This window comes from Mirounga leonina, unplaced genomic scaffold (genome assembly GCF_011800145.1).
Source record: "Mirounga leonina isolate KUSES-001 unplaced genomic scaffold, KU_Mleo_1.0 Mir_91, whole genome shotgun sequence".
Lineage (NCBI taxonomy): Eukaryota > Metazoa > Chordata > Mammalia > Carnivora > Phocidae > Mirounga > Mirounga leonina.
In genome coordinates this window covers 21,496,430-21,517,705 of record NW_023270839.1, presented here as the reverse complement: position 1 = coordinate 21,517,705, position 21,276 = coordinate 21,496,430, and the positions used below count along the sequence as shown (strand labels likewise).

The window sequence follows — 21,276 nt, the reverse complement described above, 5'->3', positions numbered from 1 at the left end:
GCAACACCCACATGTAGTGTCAGTCATGGAATTTTGGATTTTATCGAAATCGAGGACGTGTGACCTGACAAATGTAAGAATTCTGTAGGGACAATCGAAAAGGCTCACTTGAAATTGGGCCCTGCTTTAGAAATTCCCTGAGGGTTGCCCTATATCTTGGAAGGTATTGAGTCTCTTTGCAGATGAGGAAGCAGGCTCTGAGTGTTTAGGTGATGTGCTCATCCGTCTCCTTGCTTTCATCTCTTTACCTGGAAGACCCATGTAGGCACAGGTGGTCAACTCCTGTTACCCGGAGGTCCTGGAGCCGGCCAGGCAAACTCTGGCTCCCTGTGGGCTCCTGCTCTGTCCTGTCACACACACCTGCACTTTGTGCCTGGCCCACCTTCTCCATGAATGCCCACCTCTCCCCCCACCCTTCCCGATCAGGCTTCAGAAGCCCCACACTAGCCACCCTGAGAGGCCCTCGGTCAGGAAGCGTGCCCCTGAGCTGGGAAAGGGGTCTCCAGCTAAAGCACTCGGGCCTGAGCTGGTTCCTTTATTCAGTAGATGCTGGGAAGTTCAGAGGACTGTCTGCACCAGCCTCGGTGAGCTGGCTGGTTGAGTAGCTTTCTCTGCCAGTGCCTATCCCCATCCCGGGGCAGAATAAAGAAACCCAGAGTGCAGAAAAGTGGTTTATTTGTAAAGGAGACTGCTGCAGTAGGAAGAAGAGACAAGGCCTGGGGAGCACCACACAGATACTGGGCCAGATTCTGACTACAGTACATGTTTAAAAACTGGGGAGAAAAGATCAGTTGTGTTGTTAGACTAGGATGCTGAGGGGGTTCCTGCAGACTTCTCTCTGCGGGCCCAGCCTCTACCCCACCCCAAGGCATTTGCCAGCCCTTTTGACAGTGGGGAGCCTAGAGGAGGGGGAGGTTGTGGGGGGCAAGTTCCAAGATGCCAGCATCTGTGCTCCTACTTTATCCTTAGGCTCACAGCCCCCTAATACACATACACACTGCTTGTCAGCTCCAGTCTTTTGAGGCTTTTTCTTAGTTTGGAAGAAGAGGTGTCACTTTGCCCCAAAGTAATAATAGCTCTCCTACCTCCCAACCTCTGTTGCCCAGACAATGCCTCCCACTTCTCCAGGCTGAGACATTCTGGACTTGGGGGTCTCTGAACCCATATGGGGTGACTGACTATGACTACCTGGACCAAGGATGGGAGGTAGGAATGAGGAGGAGGCAGAAGGAGTCAGAAATAGGAAGTACAGAGCGTGGTGGGGGCCCAAACCTCTGCTCAGCTGGGCAGTGGGAAGAGCCCCTGGGCAGGAGGCCTAGAAGTTCTCATAATGGTGGGAGAAGTGAGTCCGATCCTGCTTATTGATGAGCTGACAGGCCTTTTCCACATTCTTGGTCATGCCAGGGGGGCCACAGCTAAACACCCCAATCTTCCGGACCTGTTAGGGGAGGGAAATGTGAAGGCTAGCTCGGTGTTCGTGTTAAAGACAGGCAAGAGTCCTTGGTGAGGGCTCCTTCTATGTTTCTGATAAAGGTATGCTTCACATCATGTGTGGTGAGGGATGGCTCGGTGTGTTTACATCTAGCTCAGTTTTGGTAGACTTGCTCTGTGTGGGTCCAACCTCCACCCCCTCCAAGGCATCTGTCAGCTTCAGGTACATGATCAGTGTTTCTGATAGGGGCTGGGTTAATCAATGTTCCAGTTAAAGGCTAGCTTACTGTCTCTTTGAGGGCTAGGCCATTATTTCTGAGACTAGTGGCTAGCCCAGTGTTCATGGTAAAGATCAGTGTCTAGGGTGAGCGCTGGCTCAGTATTCATGGTAAGAATAGCTCTTGAGTTTATGGTAAGGATGAGCTCAATCACTGAGCTGTTCCTTCTGGACAGGCATCATGGCTTTAGAAGTGGCAAGTCCCTGTGGCTGCTTCCCCCTTTCGCCCCTCAGAATGACCCCTACTGTTTTTCCATTCCATTATCCCCACTTATCTCCTGGGTGATGAGTTCTCCTCAGCAGTCAATTCCTTCCCTCATGGAGCTGGGTTGGGAGGTTTGCTCAGACCTCAGGTGATAAATGCCAGGAGAACCTTGATATGGGGTGGACTGACCTGCGGGTGGACCTCCTGCAGGGACTTGAAGAAGGGCTCGAAGGGGGGGCGGCCAAAGTGGGTGATGGAGCGCAGGCCCGTGAACAGACTCCGGTTCAGCACCTTCTGGAAGTGCCGCTCACAGATGTACTGGGGGCACAGGGGCAGGTCAGGCCAAGGACAGTCAGGGTCAGTGCCTAGCCCAAGCTAGCCTGCAGCTCAGGAGACAGAGAATGGGGTGGCTGGCGGGGGAGCTGGAGGCTGAGGATCAGGACCGCCATCTCTGTACCTCCTGCTGTCTGAACCTGGCTGTCCACCCACCTGCCCTGGTCATCTGCCTCACTCCACCAACCCATATACCCACCTAGCTGCCCCGGCCGGCCGGCCCTGACCTACCAGCATGGTGGTCCTGAGGTCGAACTTCTCGGCCAGCTGGGTGATGTAGATGTGCACGGACACCAGGTCCTGGCGGTCATTCTCCTCCACCTCCCGGATGATGTCAGCCAGCCACTCAAACTGCCGCTGGGTTCGCGTCACCCAGATGAAGTAGATCTGGGGACACATGGCGGGAGCTCAGGACCTGGCTCAGCTCAGGCTCCCTATATCCCAGGGATCCCCACAGCAATAGAACTTGGTCAGCTTGTGCCTCTCCCCAGACACGCTGTGGAGATGGAGTGCTGCGGGGACCATAGGGCCAGGCTCTGGGGCGGGAGATGGGGGTTACCCCAGGGCATGGAGAGGTAGAAGGGAGGGATAACCTGGGGTGATGAAAAAGGACACTTGTCAAGTGAGCTGAAGGTCTGATGGGGTGGGAAGCAGCTTTTTCACACGGAGCCTGCCCTGCTGCTCCCTCCAATGGGCCCTCCTCAGGCTGCTAGGCTCCGAAGCAACCCTAGCCCAGAGGGATAGGGTTCCACTAAAGGGCACGTCGCAGAACAGTCTTAGGGAAGACCCAACTGGCTGCCTGGAGCAGATGGGAATGGGCTCCAGAGGACGGAAGTTGCCATGGAGGGAGCCACCTCCAACTTCCGAAGAGGATGAAGCAGGGGCCATGTGAGTTAAGAAGCAGAGGCAGAGTTGGCACGGACGGAGGAGCAGGGGAGCTGCCTGGCACCCTCCGAAACCTGACAGCACATGGCTGGGCCTCTGCCTGCCGCGTTCCTGTGCCCCTGACTCACCTGCCGGGCCCACAAAGACAAGCAGGGGCCTGCTACCAGGTCCACGCTGGGGTGAAGGGACCCGGGATGGAGGGGGCCTGAGGGCCTGGGCTGTGTTCCTGGAACCAGCCCAGCCCACCAGCCCTGCCTGGCCACCTCCCCTCTTTTTCCTCTTGAAAGCAGAGCCAGTTTCAGTTCTGCCCCACCCCAAGTGTTCCTTTCCTTCTCCCAAGCTGACAATGCTCCCTTCAGGGGCTGGCCTCCTCTGTAAGACAGAGTGGGTTTCTTTACCCCTCTCCAACTCTGTTCTTTAGGGTCTGAGGATATCCTGACCCCTCTGGGGCAGGCCAACTGGGCCTTGCCCGGATCAGGCCAAGAACAGAGGCAGGAGAGACAGGCAGAGATGGACACAGTGATAGGGAACAGGGGCCATGGGTCGGCAGGAGGAGAGGGCACTCACCTTCTTACAGAACACTTGGCAGCTGACTGATGACTTGAAGACCAGGTCTTTGAGGATGGAGGCAAAGGGGGTGACCCCAATACCCCCTCCCACCAGCACTGACACCTCAAACTTATGCCATTCCTGGTGGCCCTCTCCAAATGGTCCATCAAGGTATAGCTGCAAGAGGAGGAGTGGGTTTGAGTTAAGCTCCACCACCACAATAGTTCTGAGGCTAGAAATGGGAGGCAGGGAAAGGCAGGTATGTTTATGGAGTGAAGAGAAAGGGGGTACCATGGCATTACTTGGAAAGACCAGTCTCTGGATTGGGGAGGGGAAGAACACAGTGGGGAGCCTGGGGATGCAGGGCCAAGGCCTACTAAGGGGATGTGGGGGCGGGTAGCTCATCTGGCCTGGGTCTGGTCACCTTCGGGTATCTGGCACAGCCATCTCCCGTTGGAGGTGAGTAGATCTCCCTGAGCCGAGTGGTCCAGGGCCCTGCCGCCCGGATGTGCAGGCTGAGAGTGTCCTCATGGGGTGCAGAAGTCAGTGTGAACGGGTGGTACTCAGTGGTCCCCAGAGCCAAGCAGGCGATCTGCACCCACTGTCCCGACTTGTACTCAAAGCCTTGGGGCCGCTGGAACTGCAGGTGGGTGACTCCTGAGGAAAGGAAGTGGGCAGGAGGCTGCTATCCAGGACCCAGCAGCACTGTGGCCTCCAGAAAGTTCCCCCACCTGCAGCCTCAGCTCTCCTTCTGGAATGTGCCAGGGCCTCTACCCATCAGAAGGCATTACTCCCCTTGGGCCATGTCCACCCTGAGGAGGGGCAATGCAGTGCTGGTGGCCAGCAGGGAAAGGAGCAGCCTGGCCCAGGCTCCTCCTCTCTGTTGTGAGAGAGGCTCAGGTCCCCTGGCCAAGAGCTGCTCTTGCCAGCTCCCTTATCGCTGCCACCTCAAGGCCCCTGCCAACTCCACTGGGCCAGGCCAGGAGATTGCAAGGTCCAGGCTCTGGCACTGCCCTGTGGGCTTTCTCAGAACTACCCAGCTGGTCCTCGACAGCTTAGAGGCTGGTACCTGAAGGCAGCAGCTCCGCCTTCACCACGCTGATCTCCACCTTCTTCCGGCTCAGGCTCACCAGCTTGTCTCCCCCATAGATTAGTGCCGGGACCAGGAAGTAGATGTGGAAGTGGGGCAGCTGGATCAGGCCGAAGCTGCCGTGGATGATGAGCTGGATAGAGTGAAGAGTTCAGCTCTGACCAAGCCATACCTACAATAATGTCTGTGGCCGGCTCAGGCCTTAGCCCCTTGCATCCTCCACCCACCCCACCCCACCCCACCCCCACAGGCACCCTCCATCCCCACCTATCCGTGTACCATGGTCCCCAAATCTAACCACTCCCAACCCCAACTGCATCCTGTGGAGCGTCCATGACTAATGAGACTATTTGTGCCTTCCCGGCACCATCTAAACCAGCCACTTTAACTCTCACCTGGTCTCCTGCAGTAGCTTTCTAGTTGGTCTTCTACGGGGCTGCCCACTGTGACCCATTCTCTTCAAGGCAGCCAGTGTGACTTTTTCAAGTTCGTTTTATCATGCCATCCCAGCTTAACCAGCCTTAGTGGACTTCCCATTACACCACAAGGCCTTGAGATGCTCTGGCCTCTAACATGGCAAGTCCTCTCTGCTTCAGGACCTTGGCACCCGCTGTTCCTTCTCCCAGGAATGCCCTCTCCCGGGTTCTTTCCCTGGCTACCTCCATCTCATTTTTTAAAAAAATTATTTATTTGAGACAGAGAGCAAGAGCATGAGTGGGGGTTGGGGGGGGAGAAGCAGAGGGAGAGGGAGAAGCAGGCTCCCCGCTGAGCAGGGAGCATGATGAGGGGCTTGATCCCAGGACCCTGAGATCATGACCTGAGCCGAAGGCAGCCACTTAACTGCCTCAGCCACCCAGGTGTACCCCTCTATGTCATTTGTCAGGGCTCAGCAGAAACGCCACCTCCTCAGGCCTTCCCTCGGTCCTCTGTTATATCTCCCAGTTAAGTCCCGTCAGAGCACTTGTCATCATCCACACTAATGTTTCATCATTCATTTACATGTTTCTGTTGTTTTCCCTGGTGGGCGGTGGGTGTCCATTTTTTTTGCTACCATACTCTCAGCTCTTAGCAGTTACTGCCTGGCACATACCAGGTACTTAATAACTGTTGAGTTAATAAAAGAAGTTTCCCCAATTTGTCTTCTCCCTTTGGAGACTAAGAACACCTAACTAGTCCTCCCTTTTCCTTGAAATACGTGACAGGTATTGTCTAGCTCTGGTCATTTCCCCAACAAGCTGGTCTAACACGGTCAGACACGACTTGCCCCCGTGCTTCCCATTTGCTTGCTCCTAAGTCTGGTCAGTCTGGCTCCTGTTTCCACCTCTTCTCAGGACCTGCTCACTGGGGGCTCACCTGCCCCATGAATGGCCAGACCCCAAGGTCCCCTTTCATTTGCTCCCACGGCTGGCCCTCTGTGGCACCAGCAACCGCCCACTCCTTGCCACGTCTGCTGCTTCTCTTGGGCCACTCACTTTCCATCTCCTCCACTGGCTCTCTGTTCCTTCTCCCAGCCCTGATCCTGCATGTTGCCCAAACCTGATTTTCTCACTCTCTGCTCTCCTCTGTCTATGCTGTCCCATGTGGCACGGCCCCTCTGCTGAGCCACAGCCCCTCAGTGGCCACTGCAGCCCACACAGGTCCTGCCACCACCTAATGCCCTGGGGCCATCCACGGCCAGTCCCCTCTGTGCCCTGAATCATCATTTCCACCTCTGTACCAGTGCTCATGCCCTTTCTTCTACCTGGAATGCTCTTCAGATTCCACTCTGCCTTGTCAAATCTTAGCTTACCTCTCCTTAAGGCTTGGCTCAAGTCCCATCTTCTCCCCAAAGTCTTCCCTAACCAGTTTGGTCCAAATGAAACTCCCTTCAGTGAGCTACTATAACTCACTGTTTGGAACACTCAGATCAGCAGTTAATCCTATATTGTCTGCTCATTCTGATCATTTCAAGGGCATGGCACTTATCTCTGCAGCAAATCCTAAGTTCCTAAGGGCAGAGCTTTGAGTGCCCCCCTCCTCCACCGAACAAGTGCATACTAGACCCTTTGACAGACAACTGTTAAACTGAACTCTGGCTCCTCATTCAGCTCTCCTTTTCCCCAGCTTAATGTTCCTTTGCCCACAGGACTAACTTAAACCGCTCTGGGCTCTTCCCTGAGCTGGCTCCGGTTTCCCCAAGTTCCTCTTTCATTATGGAGCCCACACGCACCCCCAAGGCTTCCTGAGCATCGAACCAGACTGAGAACAATGTCGGGGTGACCTCATACTGCTCTGTTTATACATCCCATTTGGTGTTGGCTCTACTTTTAAACCACAAAGCTGCTGCAGATTCATGGTTGGTTGAGGGCTGGGGGAGCTAGCCCTGCCCTATTCTGCTTGGACCAGGAGCCTGGACATCCTTCTGCAGGGTCGACTCCACACTGGGGTCCTTTACTTATAGCTTCTCTTTCTGCCCCAAGTCAAGTGGACACACCAGGGATAGATGGGAAGGAAGTGGGTATTTCAGCCCTGATATCCCCCCAGGTGAGACTCTCCCTAGCGGCCAGGGCTAGGACTACCCAACAGAGGTCCTGCACCTTTCTGAGCTGCTGACTTCCCTGCTGGCAGGAAGGGTGGCTCTGAACCCCAGTGATCCCCAAGATCCAGGAATAAGTCAGAAAGGGGTCTTGGTCTCAGAGAGCCAGTCTGGCCACTCTTCTGGGTCTCCCATAGAGTTCAAAGAAGCTGCTTTTTCACCAGGAACATCATCTCCGCTCCTAACAGAAACAGTAACCCAGGATGCTAGGGCTCCACCCTAGCAAGGGTGGGTAGGGAGGGATAAATTAGCTACAGCTTCCAAAGAAGGCAGAGATTTCTTTGTAAACAAACATCAGTTCTAGGAAATGACCTAAGCGAAGGCTGGGTAGTCATCTTCAGAACCATGAAGTGCTGAGCCTCGGGCAACAGGGAAACAGACTCTCTGATCAGTGAGGACAGAACTGCACCTGGGAGGAGGCAAGGCAGCCCCGGGTGCCAGCCTGACCCAGGCCATGATGGACTGTCTCCCTCTGTCTCAGGACTCTGTGTAGTTCTGCCTGGAGCCAGGTGACAGATGGCAACCATCTGGGCTCTGCGCTTCTGAATGCTGGCAGCCAAGCTATCGTTGGTGGGGATGCTGGGGACTTGGGACTTAGTTTAGCTTCTCAGCAGGACCCTTAGGTGCTCTTTAGGGAACTGCCTGTGTCCGTGAGGAAGGCAGGCCAAGCAGAGCCATGACACAGGCACAGGTCGGAGTCAGCTCTGGATCAAATTAGCTGACGCAGCTGACGGCAAACCCAGGGAAGGTAAAGGAAACAGGAAAAGAGAAGGGAGGGAATGTGAAGGAAGGGAGGCAGGAGCTTGGGTTAAAAGAAGGAAAGGGAAAGGTAGTCTTAAAAATCCATCTTATCAACAGTCCAAGTGAAGACATTTTGAGCAAGCTCGTTAACTCTACAAGTGGCACTTCACTGGGTGGGGTGCTGACACCCCAGAAAACAGGATCAGAACAAAAGTGGCAGAACCAAATTAAGATACGTTTCTCTAAAAAAAAGGGGTGATGCTCCCGTGAAGGTGGGCAGTCCACCCAGGAGCTCACACCAACCACCGGAACTGGGGAATGACTGGCTGGGCAGAAACAATGTGGGGGTATCTGCAAGGAATGAGACCAGCCTGGTAGGGTTGCCACTGCCAGACCCATGCCCGGGCATCCATCTTCCAGGCACTGCATCCCTGGGTCCGTCTGCTTGACAGCCCCCCACTATACTCTCCAGCTTTGAAGTGAGAAGTGGAGGGGATTCCTGAAATGACTAAGGGGACGGAGAACTGATGTCTCAGCCCTCATGGCCTCCCTGGGATCATCCTGCCAAGACCCCAGTAGCCCTCACCAGCACATAGAGCAGGATGTAGAGGTGGTGGGTCAGCCAGAAGCCCCGGAAGCTGTGGCGCCGGAAGTGGTGGGAGGCAAAGACATACATGATGGCCAGGACCAGGAGCAGCAGGATCCCCGTGAGGCCTGCAAAATGAACATGGGGTGAAGGGCAGAGGAGCAGGGCTGTTCTGAGGCTGCCAAGGGTCAGGGTCCCCGTCCCACTTCATTGCTCTGGGTGGGGGCCGTGGAAGCGCAGGCTTCTCCTCTTCTCGCACACCACTGATCACAGGTGCCTTTATTTCAACAGACTCTGCTTGCCCCTCCAAGGCCTTGTCCCGCTTGTTATTTTTCAAGTACCGGTATCATTTGTTTTGTCTGTCACTTCCCTGACTGTCAGGCCCACAAGAACAGGGTCCAGGCTGTTGCTGGTTCAGCACAGAATCCTAGCGCCTCCTGGGGGCCTCACATAAACATGTGCTGACAGAATGAACGCACAGGGCATCTACTCTGGGCCCTCTGGGTCAGACTTTGGACATTGCAGGCCCTGCCCCCATGGAGTCAAGACTCCGTCTATGATCCCGTAGCCCTGACGTGGCTACCACAGCATGAGCTGGGGCCATTAGTGAGTAAGCGTGACCACCTGAGCCCCCTGGGTTCGGCCCAGTGTTGGTGAGAGGTCCCTCCTCTCACAGGAGATCCCAGACCCGGGGCACACAAGAGAGCAATACTAGATTCAGGACGGGAGTGCAGAGCCAGAGAATGGCCCCTCAAGCAATCAAGGAGGAGCGAGGCAGAAATTACGAAGATTAGAGCCCTGAAGTATGGAAAGCAGAGGTGAAGAAGGGATCTAACCAAAGCCTGTAAAGGCCTGAGCAGAGAGGAGGGCATAAACACAGCCTTATCCACTAAATCCCAGTGTGCAGGGATTAGCAAGCACTCTGAAGTTCAAAGCAGATTGTTTTAGGATTAAAAAAAAAAAAAAATGCTGTGTTTCACAGAGAGGAGTGTAGAAAATGTGTTACCCCTAGGAGGAAACAGACTGAAAATATAAATAGATTCAAGAAGCTTTTGAATAGATTCACAGCTAATAGTTCTAAAATGGGTGATTATGGGGAGTTAGGAATTTGTCCCTAAACAGCTCTTGTCAAGACAGACTACAAGGGGTGGGGGGCTCTGCCTTGCTGGACAAGCCCGGTCCCTCCACCATGCAGCTGGGGCACAGCATTCCTCAAAGCCACTGTCATGGTAGGTGTGTATGTTGGGGTGGGGGGAGAGGGGGTCCACTCCCATTCCACGGAAGGAGGATGTTCAGAGTTGGGGCAGGAGCCCAACCAAGCTTCCAAGAGAAGGACTGGAGAGCAAAAGCTCCTACTGCCCAGGAGAGTCCTCAGGACCAGAGGGCAGAGCCTGGCCCACCATGAGAGCTGAGTGAGTGCTAGTGGGCTTGCCTCATGGCAGATCGAACCCAGAGCCCAGAGCTCAGAGCCAGACCGAGAAATTTAGAGCAGGGAGGGCTCTCACCTGGCACAGTCTGGAAGAACCACCAGTAATACTTCTGGGGAAACTCAGACCTGTGGAGAAGGGAAAGCAAGGAAGGATGCTGAGAGGAGATGTCTGGGACTTCCAGAAAGAATCCTCCAGAGGAAATACCCCAACCCAGCCACCAGTCTCCCTTTCTGCCCAGTTGGGGCCAGGGTTCTGGCTGGTCATTGTCTGTCCTATAGCCTGGAAGGTGATTCTCCTCTGAGCCAAGAGAGTTCCCCCAACCTTGACACACACACACACACACACACAATGTCGCCCACTCACTCACCCGTCGTCATGGAAGAGTCCAGGGAAGAGGCAGGAGAGGACGCTGAGTGGGCTGATGGAGAACAGGTACACATTCACCACATGGCCCACACTGTGCAAGACTAAGGAAGACCAGACAGGGTGGGAGTGAGCCAGGGGGAGCCTGGTGAGGGTGTTCAACCCATTTAGCCCAAGTTGGAGGATTCCAGGCGCCCGGCCTTGGGGGCCTGAAGGACCCTAGGGGCCTGAACTTCTGATCGCTAATCATCTTCCTGGCCGTCCCCACCCCCACCACGCCCCCATTTATACCATCGACGAGCACAGTCACAGGAGTCTGAAATTATACCATTAGAAGTTCATTCTTTGGGTTTCTCTCACAGATAATGTTTTACAACATAAAAGCTGGGAGAGATTGCACATGATGTGCCCTCGTTCTGGGGTGTGGGTAACTTGTCAGCCTCCAGCTGACAAGTGAGGTGGCCCTGAAAGCATGGGAAGAGGCCCAGGGGGGTGGGTTGCTCCTGGGCTCACTTCACACCACTGCAGGGCCAGCTCCATCCTTCTGAGAAGGACATCTAGGGCTTACACTGAAGCACAAAAGAGAGGAGGGGCAGGCAGCAGGGAGCAGGAGGACGTGGACAGAACCCCTGGGACTCCGGGGCCCTGCCTGTGAGGACGATGGCCGTGGAGGCAATGAGCCGATGGAAATCCACGGCGGCGTCAAAGGGCACGTAGCGGTTGAGGAAGGTCTCTCGCAGGAAGGTGATGAGGTTGCGGCACATGGTGAGCAGGATGTAGGAGAACATGAAAGAGATGCTGGCGGCCGTGCCCCGGGACAGGATGATGCCCACACGGGTGGTGTCCGTGATGCCCATATGGTGAGCCCCGAAGGCGTAGTCTGTTGGGGAGCCCAGGCGGGTAAGAGGGGAGCAGTGTGGAGGAGAGAGCCCCGCTGAGAGGCGCCACCCCTCACGCAGGCCTCCCCCCACTGCCCCCGCAGCCTCTGTTCAGGCAGGCCCCTTGCACCCACAGGAGCCCCGACCCCAGAGCTGCCACTCACAGTAGGCCCGCTCCAGGAAAAGGCCCCCGGTGATGGCGTAGAACATGGCCACGCAGCCTATGTGGCGGCGGTAGTTCTCGATGAAGCGCTTGAACTGCTGCAAGGTCTGGTGGCGCCGGCCCCGTTGAAACTTCTCCCGGTGAGCTTCCGTGAACAGCAGGGGCTGGAATGATGTTACCCTGGGGGACAGGAAGTCTTGGCTCTGGCTATGCACCCCTGCATAGGGACAGCCTTGCAAGTGCTCACTTGGTCAGTTCATCCCAGGGGATGCACTCCCTCTAGCCCAGTTCCCACTCACACTCAGACAGCCCTCTCCCCTCCCAGTCTGCCGCTCCGTGTTCTTACCCTGCTCGGTTCTCACCCTTTACTGGAAGCTCAGAAGACACCCCCTCCAGGAAGCCTGCCTTGACTTCCCAGGCAGAGGTGAGCACTTCCTTGAGCTCTGAAGCCCCTTGCTCTGACCACTATTGCAACGTTCATCAGTGGGACACTGTAATTATCAATGTGCCAGTCCATCTTGTCAGACTGTGATCTTCCCGGGCATGAACTATGCATCCTGCCTGCACCCCTGCATGCTAAAGGGATGGGTGAACCGCCCGGGCTTGAGGAGAGGAGCAGGCGTACTTCTTGCCAAACCTCCGTCGAATCTCCTGGGGAGGGTCTGTGTCCATGGGGCACGGCAGTCTCTGTGCTGCACATTCCACATCAGCGTTGCTGTGGGGACAGCGAGCACTCACTCTGGGGGAGGGACTAGGACAGGAATGAGAGAGATAGGATTTTGGCCACCTGAGCCACTCGATCCTCTGCTGCCCCTGGTCTGTCCTCAGACCGACTCTATGGAGGAAGGGTCAGAGCTCACAGGCAGGGGACAGCAGGATTCCCACTGAGACCTAGAGAGAGAATGAATTAGATCCTGGGGATACACATACAGCTGGGCCCTTCACAAGGGCATGTGACCTTGGCAGCAGGCTCTCAGCTCTTCCTGGTGCAGGGCTGGGTCTGCCTAAAGCAAGGAGCCCTTTCTTCTAATTTGCATGAAGCCACACATAGGCTGGTAGAGCCACTGATCCCAGGCCTTCTGGGGAGAGAAAAGGCAACGCCCCCATCCAGCCGTCCCTCCAACACTCCTCCAAGGAGGACTCACCAGATCTTTTCCTGGCTAATGTAGGAGGCTCTCCGGCAGAGGTCCTTGATGACTTCCGGCACCTCCACCCCTATGACACAGAGCAACAGCTCAGGGCCCAGAGCCCAGGAAGAACTGGCACTCACCCCATGTCCATACTGTAGAGGGTCCTTGGCCAGTACCCTTGGCTTCGGGTGTCCCAGCCTCAGCCTGTGCCACCAGTGGGAGCCAGACCCAGCCATGAGTGGGCAGGGAGAAGGCCTGAAACAAAGCTGGCCCGGCAGTGTCCCCTGGATGCGTGTCCACCTTCAGCCCCACTCCTGGGACTGGTATCAGGCTTATGGGGTGGAGTTCAGGAACTGTGTGCAACCTGACCGCTGAGACCATTCTGCCACAAAAACCCTGCTAAACCCTTTAGCTTAAAACCTCCTGGGAATTAAATGTAGCTCTAGGTGGCGCATATATGGAGATCACCATAAAATTCTTGCCACCTTCTTGTGTTTAAAAATGTTCATAATAAAATGTTGGGGCGGAAATACTCTGCCATGAGCCACCTATTCCTCTCTGTCTGGGTTGAGCACTGAGGGGCAGGGCAGGACTGAGCTGCAAAGCCATGTTCTCACAGGAGGCCTGAGGATCTCCAGGTCACTTCCAAGTGCTAAACCAGTCTTGAAGATTACCCTGGTCTACAGCCCAGAGGGCAAAAGTGATTAAGCTGAATTTCATAAAATAAGAATGTTTATAACAAAGTATAGATCTTTATCCCTCAAATTTTAGCAAACAGCAAGTGTGGCAAAATGGTAACAAAAGGCAAATCTAGGTGGAAAGGGTAAAGGGATGCTCCTTGTGCTATTCTTGTAACTTTTCTGTAGGTATATTTAAAATGTTTCATAGTAAAATCTGAAGGAAACAACATGGCACAACAACAATTAAAAACAAAACACAATAGGACTCAATGCTACCCTTCTACATAATCCTCACTCCCCCAGCCTGGTCTTCCACCCCAGGGGCTGGATGGATGTTCCTGGGACTCTGGCCTGGGCTCACCTTCAGGCACCTGCCCCTGCTCTGCCCTCAGGCCCGGGTGCCTACTGCCCTCGCTGCCTGGGAAAAGTGAGAGGCTGAAGAATCAGGAGTGCTGGGTCTGCACTCCACCAGCTCTCTTCCAGCCCTGGGCTGTGTGAGCTGTGTCCTGCCCAACTCACCCTTCTCCCCCATCTGGGCTGCTCAGCTCCCCCAAGTTCTCGTAATCCTGGGAGGGGCTGGGTTTGGTCTCAACATGCCCCAGTGAGAAACTGTGAAGGTACCATAACAGCTCAGAGTAGGCCACAGAGAGTCCTGCTACCTGCCCCTTCCTCACCCTGGCTCTAGCCCCCACCCACCTGAGTCAGACACAGGTGGGACAGGAAGTAGGGGGAAGGACAACAGAAGTGGGTCTCTCCATGTACTCAAGCAAACATTAACTGAGCACTCAGCCAAGGGATATAAAGGCAAACAAACCCCCCCACCCCCCTACCCCCCGCCACCAGACACCCTAGCTCAGGCGAATATGGCCTGGTTAGGGCTGTAACAAGGAGACACTCTTTCCCCTGGTCCTGGGCACCCGGCACAGGGGCCTTTGACAGAGAGCTGGGAGAAGCAGAATTCTATCTGCTGTCCCGCACCCCATCGTGACCCTGCCCACCCTGGGAGCAAAGCTGCATTAGGACTTTTGTGGGCCCTAGGCACTGTCACCTTCTTAAACCACTTCCACCCTTAAAAAAAAAAAAGCATATACATATATTTATAAAAGATAAATATTTTTTACAACCATGTCAGTATATAAAAGGATATAATCCAGGCTGGATATATTATCACCTATTCATTATTATTATTATATTCATTCATTCTTCTGATTTTAAAAGAGATTAAAACATTTCTGTGGGCTCCTAAAAGTAGGTGGGCCTGATGCACTGGGCCTGCCGTGTCTAATGGTTACGTCAGTCAGCTCCAAGGCCAGGCTGCCCCACCTCTGACGCAGAGCTGGGTGAATCGGAGCTCGCTGTCATGGTCCCGCAGCATGAAGTGGAAGTCCTCCCACGTCAGCTCCTCCTTATCCTGGAAGCCGGACTCCCGGAACATGGACTCCACCACCTCCTTCAGTTGGGCCTTGGACAGGCAGTTGTTGGAGATCTCGATGAAGGACCTGGGGTTGGGGGAGGGAAGCCATCAGGCCCTGAAAAGAAGCCTGAGGCCTAGATAGGAGGGCCTACTGGCCATCCCACCAGGCCTTCAGAGCCCACATGGAAGGTCCCCAACTGGCCAAATCCCAAGCCCCCTCCTAGTTATAATAGTCGGCTATATGGCCCCAGCTCTTTACCCTCCTGCTCCCACCTTCATGCCCCCACTTCTTTCCACCAGCAGTCCCTGTCCTGGCCCACTCTTCTGGCCATGCTACAGGACCAACCTCAGCATCCTGATGAACTCATCCTTGGAAATGAGACCATTCCCATCAAAGTCATACATGCGGAACATAAGGCGAGACTTCTCCTCAGGAGAGCCTGGGAGGAAGAGGACCCCGTGAGAGCCCCAACCTACCTGCCTAAACCCCAGGCTGGCCAGAAGGGGCCTCACATGAGTGTGACCCACTGCTGAACACAACAAGGGGTCATTGTGCTTCCTGAGCTCTACCTGGGTTCTCCCAGATGTCTGCCATGGCTGGAGACCTGATCTGGCACTTCCCCATCTCCAATGGGTCAGCTACCCTTCAGCCTCAGTCTCTAGCCCCTTCCATCCTCTCCTACCTGGACAATCACTCCCTTCTCCCCTACCTTTCATGAAGACCACCAGGATGTCCAGGAACTCCCGGAAGGACAGGTAGCCATTGCCATCTTTGTCAGCCAGGGAGAACATGGACTCCACAAACATGTCCTGGGGCTTGAGGCCCAGGGACTCGGCAAACTCAGCTCTGCTCAGCTCGCAAGTCAGGGCCTCCCGTACCTTCTGTGATGAGTCCAGGGGCAGGGTCCCTGCGTCCGCCTGGTCGATGTCCAGCACCTGCACTCGGACAGCAGCAGAGGGAGAGAGACAGAGAAGGAGACAAGGTTTCCTTGATTTGAAGTCAAGCTGAGCCTTGTAGGATCCACCTTTTCCAGGTTTCTGCCCAGCACCCTGTCTCCTGAGCACCTACCCTGTGCCCAACAGGTAGTCCCTGGGGCCATTTCTTCTACAGAGCCCTGGCCCTCTGTGTTAGCTGATTGGGCCAGGCAGGCACACTTGACACAAGCAGACAATCTGGAATTGGGACCAAGAGGTCCCAGGTCTGTCTTGACCTGAGCACAAGAAAACTCAAAAGTGGTGGACCACCATCTTCTTCCAAGTGCTCAGGGACACAGACAGAGGGAAGTAAACACACAGAGAAAACGAGGCAGGCCAAGAGAGAGAAGTGAGTGACCTTGTTTGCTGGCAACTCTCCCTTTCCTTGCCCTTTCCAGGCCAGGTCACAGACCTCCCTTTGGAATTCCTGAGACATCACCATAGCCTCAGAGTCAACTGACCCTTTGTCAGTGCTAGCTTGCTCTTACACCCAAAGGCGTTTTGACTGAGAAAAAGCCTCAGCTGAGTTGAGAAAAAGTTGTGCTTGGGAAAGGGGAATTCTCACAGTGGGCTATCTTCAGCCCGCCCAGGGGCTGCCCCAGCATCAGAACAGGCGGTGAGGGAAGCAGGCAGACCTCAGGCCACAGCACCTATTTCTCCTGCCTGTCAACCGGGGGCCCCCAGTCCCAACCTGGCTGTGGTTGCATGAGGCAAACCTTGTTGCTTCAAACAAGGAGCTTTAGTGGAAAGAGCCTGGGGCTGGAGGCAAAAGACCGGGTTCTTGTCCCAGCTCTGCCACCCACTTGCTGTGTGACTTCAGGCAAGTCTCTCCAGTTGTCTGGCATTCATTTTTCTTACATGCCTTACTTATCTCACAGGGCTATTGTGAGAATCAACAAGAGACGCTGTATGGAAAACATCTTGAAACCTGGAAGTACTGTGCAGACAGAGAGGGTTGGCAGCTATCCCCAAGACACAGTAGCACACCCTCACACCCCCAGCACAAGGAGTCCCCATAGCCCTGATGGGTCCCGAACTGAGTGGATGTGCCCCAGCCCTACCTGGGCCCTGGCAATGAGTCTCCCCACCTGGGGGTCCCTTCATTCTAGTGCATACTCAAGTTCAACGGGCTTGGGGAGTAAATGACAAGAGCCATGTGCCTGGCACATCATAAATGACCATTAAATGGTCGCTTCCCTCACAAATCCTCTCCCGGGCCAGCCAACCCTGCTCCTTCTCTTCAAACATTAATTTTTTTGCCCTTCTACTGGGCACCTCTGCTCAGTACCCCCTGGTCCTTTCCTCTGAGCCAAAAAATTTTTACCTCTTTTTAAGTCCTTGCCAAATCTGACCCAAACCATGACCGTCCACCGGCCTGAAGACTCACCACCTTTTCTGAACTCCGACACTGCTTATCTCATGGCTCAGTTTTGTAGCCATTATTCTGAAGTGCTGGTTATCTTCCTTTCTGTGTCTGTTCTTTCTTCCCAGAGGGGTGACAAACTCTTTGAGTGGGGCCTAGGCTGAATGGATCTTATCTCTTACCAAGCGTCTCCTCTCCACCCTTTTGGACCCAGGCGGCTTTATTTCTGTGCCAGATATGGGTACAAGTCCTTGCATTTCTCTTCCTGGCTTGTTTCCCCACACCCTCTCAATAGTTCATGGAAGTCTGCAAGGTGGGCACCAATGTCCCATCGAGGCCTCTGGCAGCTGCACTCCAACAAGGATGGGGGACCAAGGGTCCTCACTGGCCCCACACTGACCCTGGATTTCTGCGAGCTTTTGGCCAGGATGAGTTAAGTGAGGGCAGAAAGGCTGGACAGCCCTGAGGAGCACACTGAGTGACACATGCAGATAAGCTCCTGACGTGGCCTCCCTGGAGTCCCACAGGTAGGCGCTGCGGAGCACCTCCTTACAGAAAGGCCAGGTGGTTGGGCCCAAAACGCAGCAGACCTGATTAGTAGTGTCAGGGCTCCTGACTTCCCTGGAGTCAGCCCACGGCCCCCCGCAGGTGAGGGTACCACCATAGGCAGACATGCAGGGACAGACCTGAGCCTAGCTACACACCTGGGAGAAAAGGTGCCTGAAAAAGGTCTCCAGGAGGTGGCTCCTCTGCTCTAGCGTCACGGCCGCCCTCATCAGCTCCTGCTCCCGCAGCTCCCACTCCTGGAACCTCAGCCCGCTCTCCTTCAGGGTCCCCCGAAGGTTTTCCACCAGCACCTGCCGCTCCGCCTCCAGGTTAAATAGCAGCACCTACAGAGTGGCGACAGGGAGAGCAACCATTTGTCGAGGCCTCCTGGGGCCAGGGGCTTTGCGTGAGTTTTGTCAGGGACCACTGGGAAGAGTGCCCTTGTAAAAGGGATTTACTGTTATGTCCTGGGCTCGGTGGGGTTCTGGGCTCGATTATAGGCACAGAGACTGCATTCAGAGACATATGTCTGCAGTCATCCTTCCCTCTCTGTTCGCACTGGAGAAGAGAAGGGAAGGTGGGGAGGACAGATGACGGAGAGGACCGGGAGCCAGACAGAGCTGAAAATCAGCCTCTGGTTGAGTTCCCCTCCAAAATCTCTTAACAGTTCACTAGATCCTAAAATCAGGGGGCAGGGAAGAGGGCCTGACTCCTTCCAAGGACTCCCAGCTAGGACCCACCAAAGCATCCTTAGAAAGTGGGGAGGAAAAAGGCACTGTGGAGATCATGTCACCCCACAGGCCCAGAGCAGGATGAATGTGTTCACGTTTCTCTATCAGGTACTACAGCCAGGAACTAGAAGCCAGAAACCCTGCCTGATTCAGTGCTCCTTCCCCTCCATCCGGCTGCCTTCCTGGCTATGGACCAGGAATAGGACCAGCTGGGCCATACCAGGTCATACTCCTTGGGGATCTTGAGCAGGAGGGCGCGGCGTCCGCGGTTGCCGGACAGGATGAGGTTGACCTGCTGCGGGGGCTGCAGCTGGATGGTGCGGAGCACAGAGAGCCTGCCGTCCACCACGCAGATCTGCCCAGGCTGCAGGTGCACCAGCACGGGCCGGGAGGGCTCCCTGTGGCCCTGCCATTCCAATGCTGGAGAGACAGGGCTGGGTCAGCTGGGGCCAGGACAAAGGAGGCTGGCCCAGGGGGAGTTAGGTCAGGGCCTCCGTAGTTCCTGGCCCCTTCTTGAGTACTGAGGGTCATCCCCTCCCCAACAGTCCTGCTGTGCCTCTAGCCCACGTGAAGAATAACTACCATTTCCTGAGTGTTTACTGTGTGCCCAGTACTGTACCAAGTACTTGGCATGAAGTGGTTAATATAATCTTCATAAACTTTCATGAGGTAAGTGCTTACTATTCCTGCTTTACAGATAAAAAAAAAAAAATGGGTTTAGAGAAATTAAAAAATCTTCCTAAGGCCCAAAAGCTCAAGTGGTGGAATCAAGATTCCAATCCTCCATCAGTGTGACTCTGGACCTTCATTAATTACTTCTCTGTTGCCTGAAATTCCAGTGTAAGATGCCGCAAAGCATCTGTTGCCGAGGATTCTAGAGAGTCATGGTATGCCTATGAAATTTAGTCAAGGCCCTGTGACTCCCCGCCCTGAGTCTATCACATCCCCTTTATGTGGGACCACAGGGAGGATCTATGGAGGGTGGAGGACTCCAGGTCCAGTTTCCACCTGACGCCTCCATGGCTTTTCCCACCTGCCCTGACCTGCTTGGAGGCCTAGAAAAGGGAGGCCTTTTCCTTAGGCTGCTGAGGTGGGAGCAGTCTGCAGCCCTGAATTATGTCCTCCCCCACAGCACCCTGGCCAGCTCCAGGCCTACCTTCCATGCCCCCCACGAGTTTCTCAGACATGATGCTCTGGCGGTCCTGGCCCTGGAGCCTCTTGAAATTTCTCCTTCGGAGCCGGGCAACAATCCAGGCACTAAGCAGGCTCACTGAGAGGGCAGAGGCAGGAGGATGCTCAGAGGAAGGTAGGAGTCTGAGATCAGTGGCCCCTTTCCTTGGCAAGACCCGCTGCTCTCCCCACCTCCTAGGTCGGCTCATTCAATTGTCTCAAACTGTGAAGCTCCCTGGTGGGGAGTGGGGTAGGGGTGGGGAAGGAGCTTTGGGTAAGATGCCAACACAGCCTCTGCTGCTTCCACCACTCAGGTCCCTTCCTAGCCAGAGACTAAGGCCAGAGTCCTTGTGCCAGAGCTGGACCCACTCTGCTACACAGCTGGCGGACTCACACACAGCCATGCCGAACTCTAAGTCTCAAGCCTTTGCCCCAGCTAGTTCTCAACTGGTTCTCCAGCAGGGTTTGCCTCGGACAGTTTCCCAGGCCCAGGCTCCTGCAAATAACTGTGAAATACAGATTCCTTGTGGCTCCTGACCAACCTAGGCCCTGGAGGGACCCCAGGAGAACAGGAAGGCAAATTTCCCTGGAGCTGACTTATCTGCAGGTCAGACACTTCTCATGTCCCCTCCTGCTCTGATGTTTTCGTCATGTGCCCAAAGAAACAGTACTCCTCATGGACAGTTGTTAGAGATGAAACCACCCCACTGCCACCCCTTAGCTTATGCATTTCACCCAACACCACCCTGCCCATCACTTTTACCCAGGGGGAAGCAGCAGAGAGTCCCGATCGTGACCCCAAAGCCAAATCCACTGCCTTCAAAATAGTCCCGCATGATGGAGGGACCACAGGCTGGCAGGCCCTCAGTGCTGAGTTGTCTTGGCTGCGGGCAGGGGTTTCCTGGGGAGACAGAGGAAGCTAGAGTCCTGGGGCGTGCTGGGCCAGAGACTCTGGCACAGAATCACCGAGGAGGTTAGAGTGGCAGAAAGGGTAGAGTGGGGGGGGGCCTCTGGGTAGCAAAGGAGTGAGAGCTGCTTACCCCTGTCAGTATACCAAGAATGTGGTGTTTGCCTAGTGGGGTAACAAGTGGGGTCAAAAATGAACCTCAGCCTTCTCTCTCCCTCACATGCACATATGTACACACGCACACACACAGCCCTTCCCTTGTCACTGCTGTGGGATTAGGATATCCTCACTGCACTGGGCCTTCCTGATATCACACCCACCCCAGGCTCAACCCAGCTGATGGGAGCCTTCCTCCCTAGGTCTCTCTGAGTCTCAGTCTTGTCCCCACTTGGGTACCCTCTGGAGTTGTGCAGAAGGGGACCTACACAGCCACATGTGGCCACCTTGGTGCCCAGAACCAAAGTTCTCAAGGGCAGAAACATGGCTCACTGCCTCCTTGGAGTCTACTGCCCAACCACACCTGAACCAGGCCCACAGATGAGGAGGGATGAGACACCAGACCCCAGGCCCCTCCAAGCACCCCCTGGCCACTCACCCATATGCCAGAAGAAGACATTGGGCTGCAGGGCACTGGGGTTCGTGTTGGTGACAGCCACTAGAACATCCCGTAGGGAAGTGTTTCTGATCTCTGTAATTTCTTCCTCAGAGAACAGCCTGGGGGTGGGAGAGGTGGGGAGCTGCTGCATTGGGAGAGAGATGCCTGCTCTGGCCCAGGGACCCAGATGAGGAAAGAAACCCAGAGGGGCCGAGGAGCGTGGGAGGCCAGCTGGGAATCAAGGGCCCATGGGGCTGCT

The 21,276-nt window shown here is 55.0% G+C and overlaps 1 protein-coding gene across 1 annotated transcript in view; it reads right to left on the bottom strand.

The window, feature by feature from the left end:
• Positions 1–665: 665 nt before the first annotated feature.
• The window catches only part of LOC118003553 (dual oxidase 1), a 31,884-nt gene continuing 11,273 nt past the window's right edge, over positions 666–21,276 (bottom strand). Inside the window, exons 7-27 of the mRNA XM_034994609.1 lie at positions 21,018–21,182; positions 20,279–20,416; positions 19,502–19,615; positions 18,566–18,765; positions 17,773–17,958; positions 15,441–15,666; positions 15,077–15,170; positions 14,640–14,815; positions 12,652–12,721; positions 12,132–12,257; positions 11,508–11,686; positions 11,115–11,345; positions 10,470–10,569; positions 10,178–10,227; positions 8,673–8,800; positions 4,750–4,903; positions 4,105–4,337; positions 3,699–3,857; positions 2,478–2,633; positions 2,103–2,231; positions 666–1,438 (exon numbers count right to left, since the gene is read on the bottom strand). Of these exons, the coding sequence (XP_034850500.1) occupies positions 1,316–1,438; positions 2,103–2,231; positions 2,478–2,633; positions 3,699–3,857; positions 4,105–4,337; positions 4,750–4,903; positions 8,673–8,800; positions 10,178–10,227; positions 10,470–10,569; positions 11,115–11,345; positions 11,508–11,686; positions 12,132–12,257; positions 12,652–12,721; positions 14,640–14,815; positions 15,077–15,170; positions 15,441–15,666; positions 17,773–17,958; positions 18,566–18,765; positions 19,502–19,615; positions 20,279–20,416; positions 21,018–21,182 (3,137 nt within the window). The 3' untranslated portion in view covers positions 666–1,315. The remainder of the gene's footprint in view (positions 1,439–2,102; positions 2,232–2,477; positions 2,634–3,698; positions 3,858–4,104; positions 4,338–4,749; positions 4,904–8,672; positions 8,801–10,177; positions 10,228–10,469; positions 10,570–11,114; positions 11,346–11,507; positions 11,687–12,131; positions 12,258–12,651; positions 12,722–14,639; positions 14,816–15,076; positions 15,171–15,440; positions 15,667–17,772; positions 17,959–18,565; positions 18,766–19,501; positions 19,616–20,278; positions 20,417–21,017; positions 21,183–21,276) is intronic.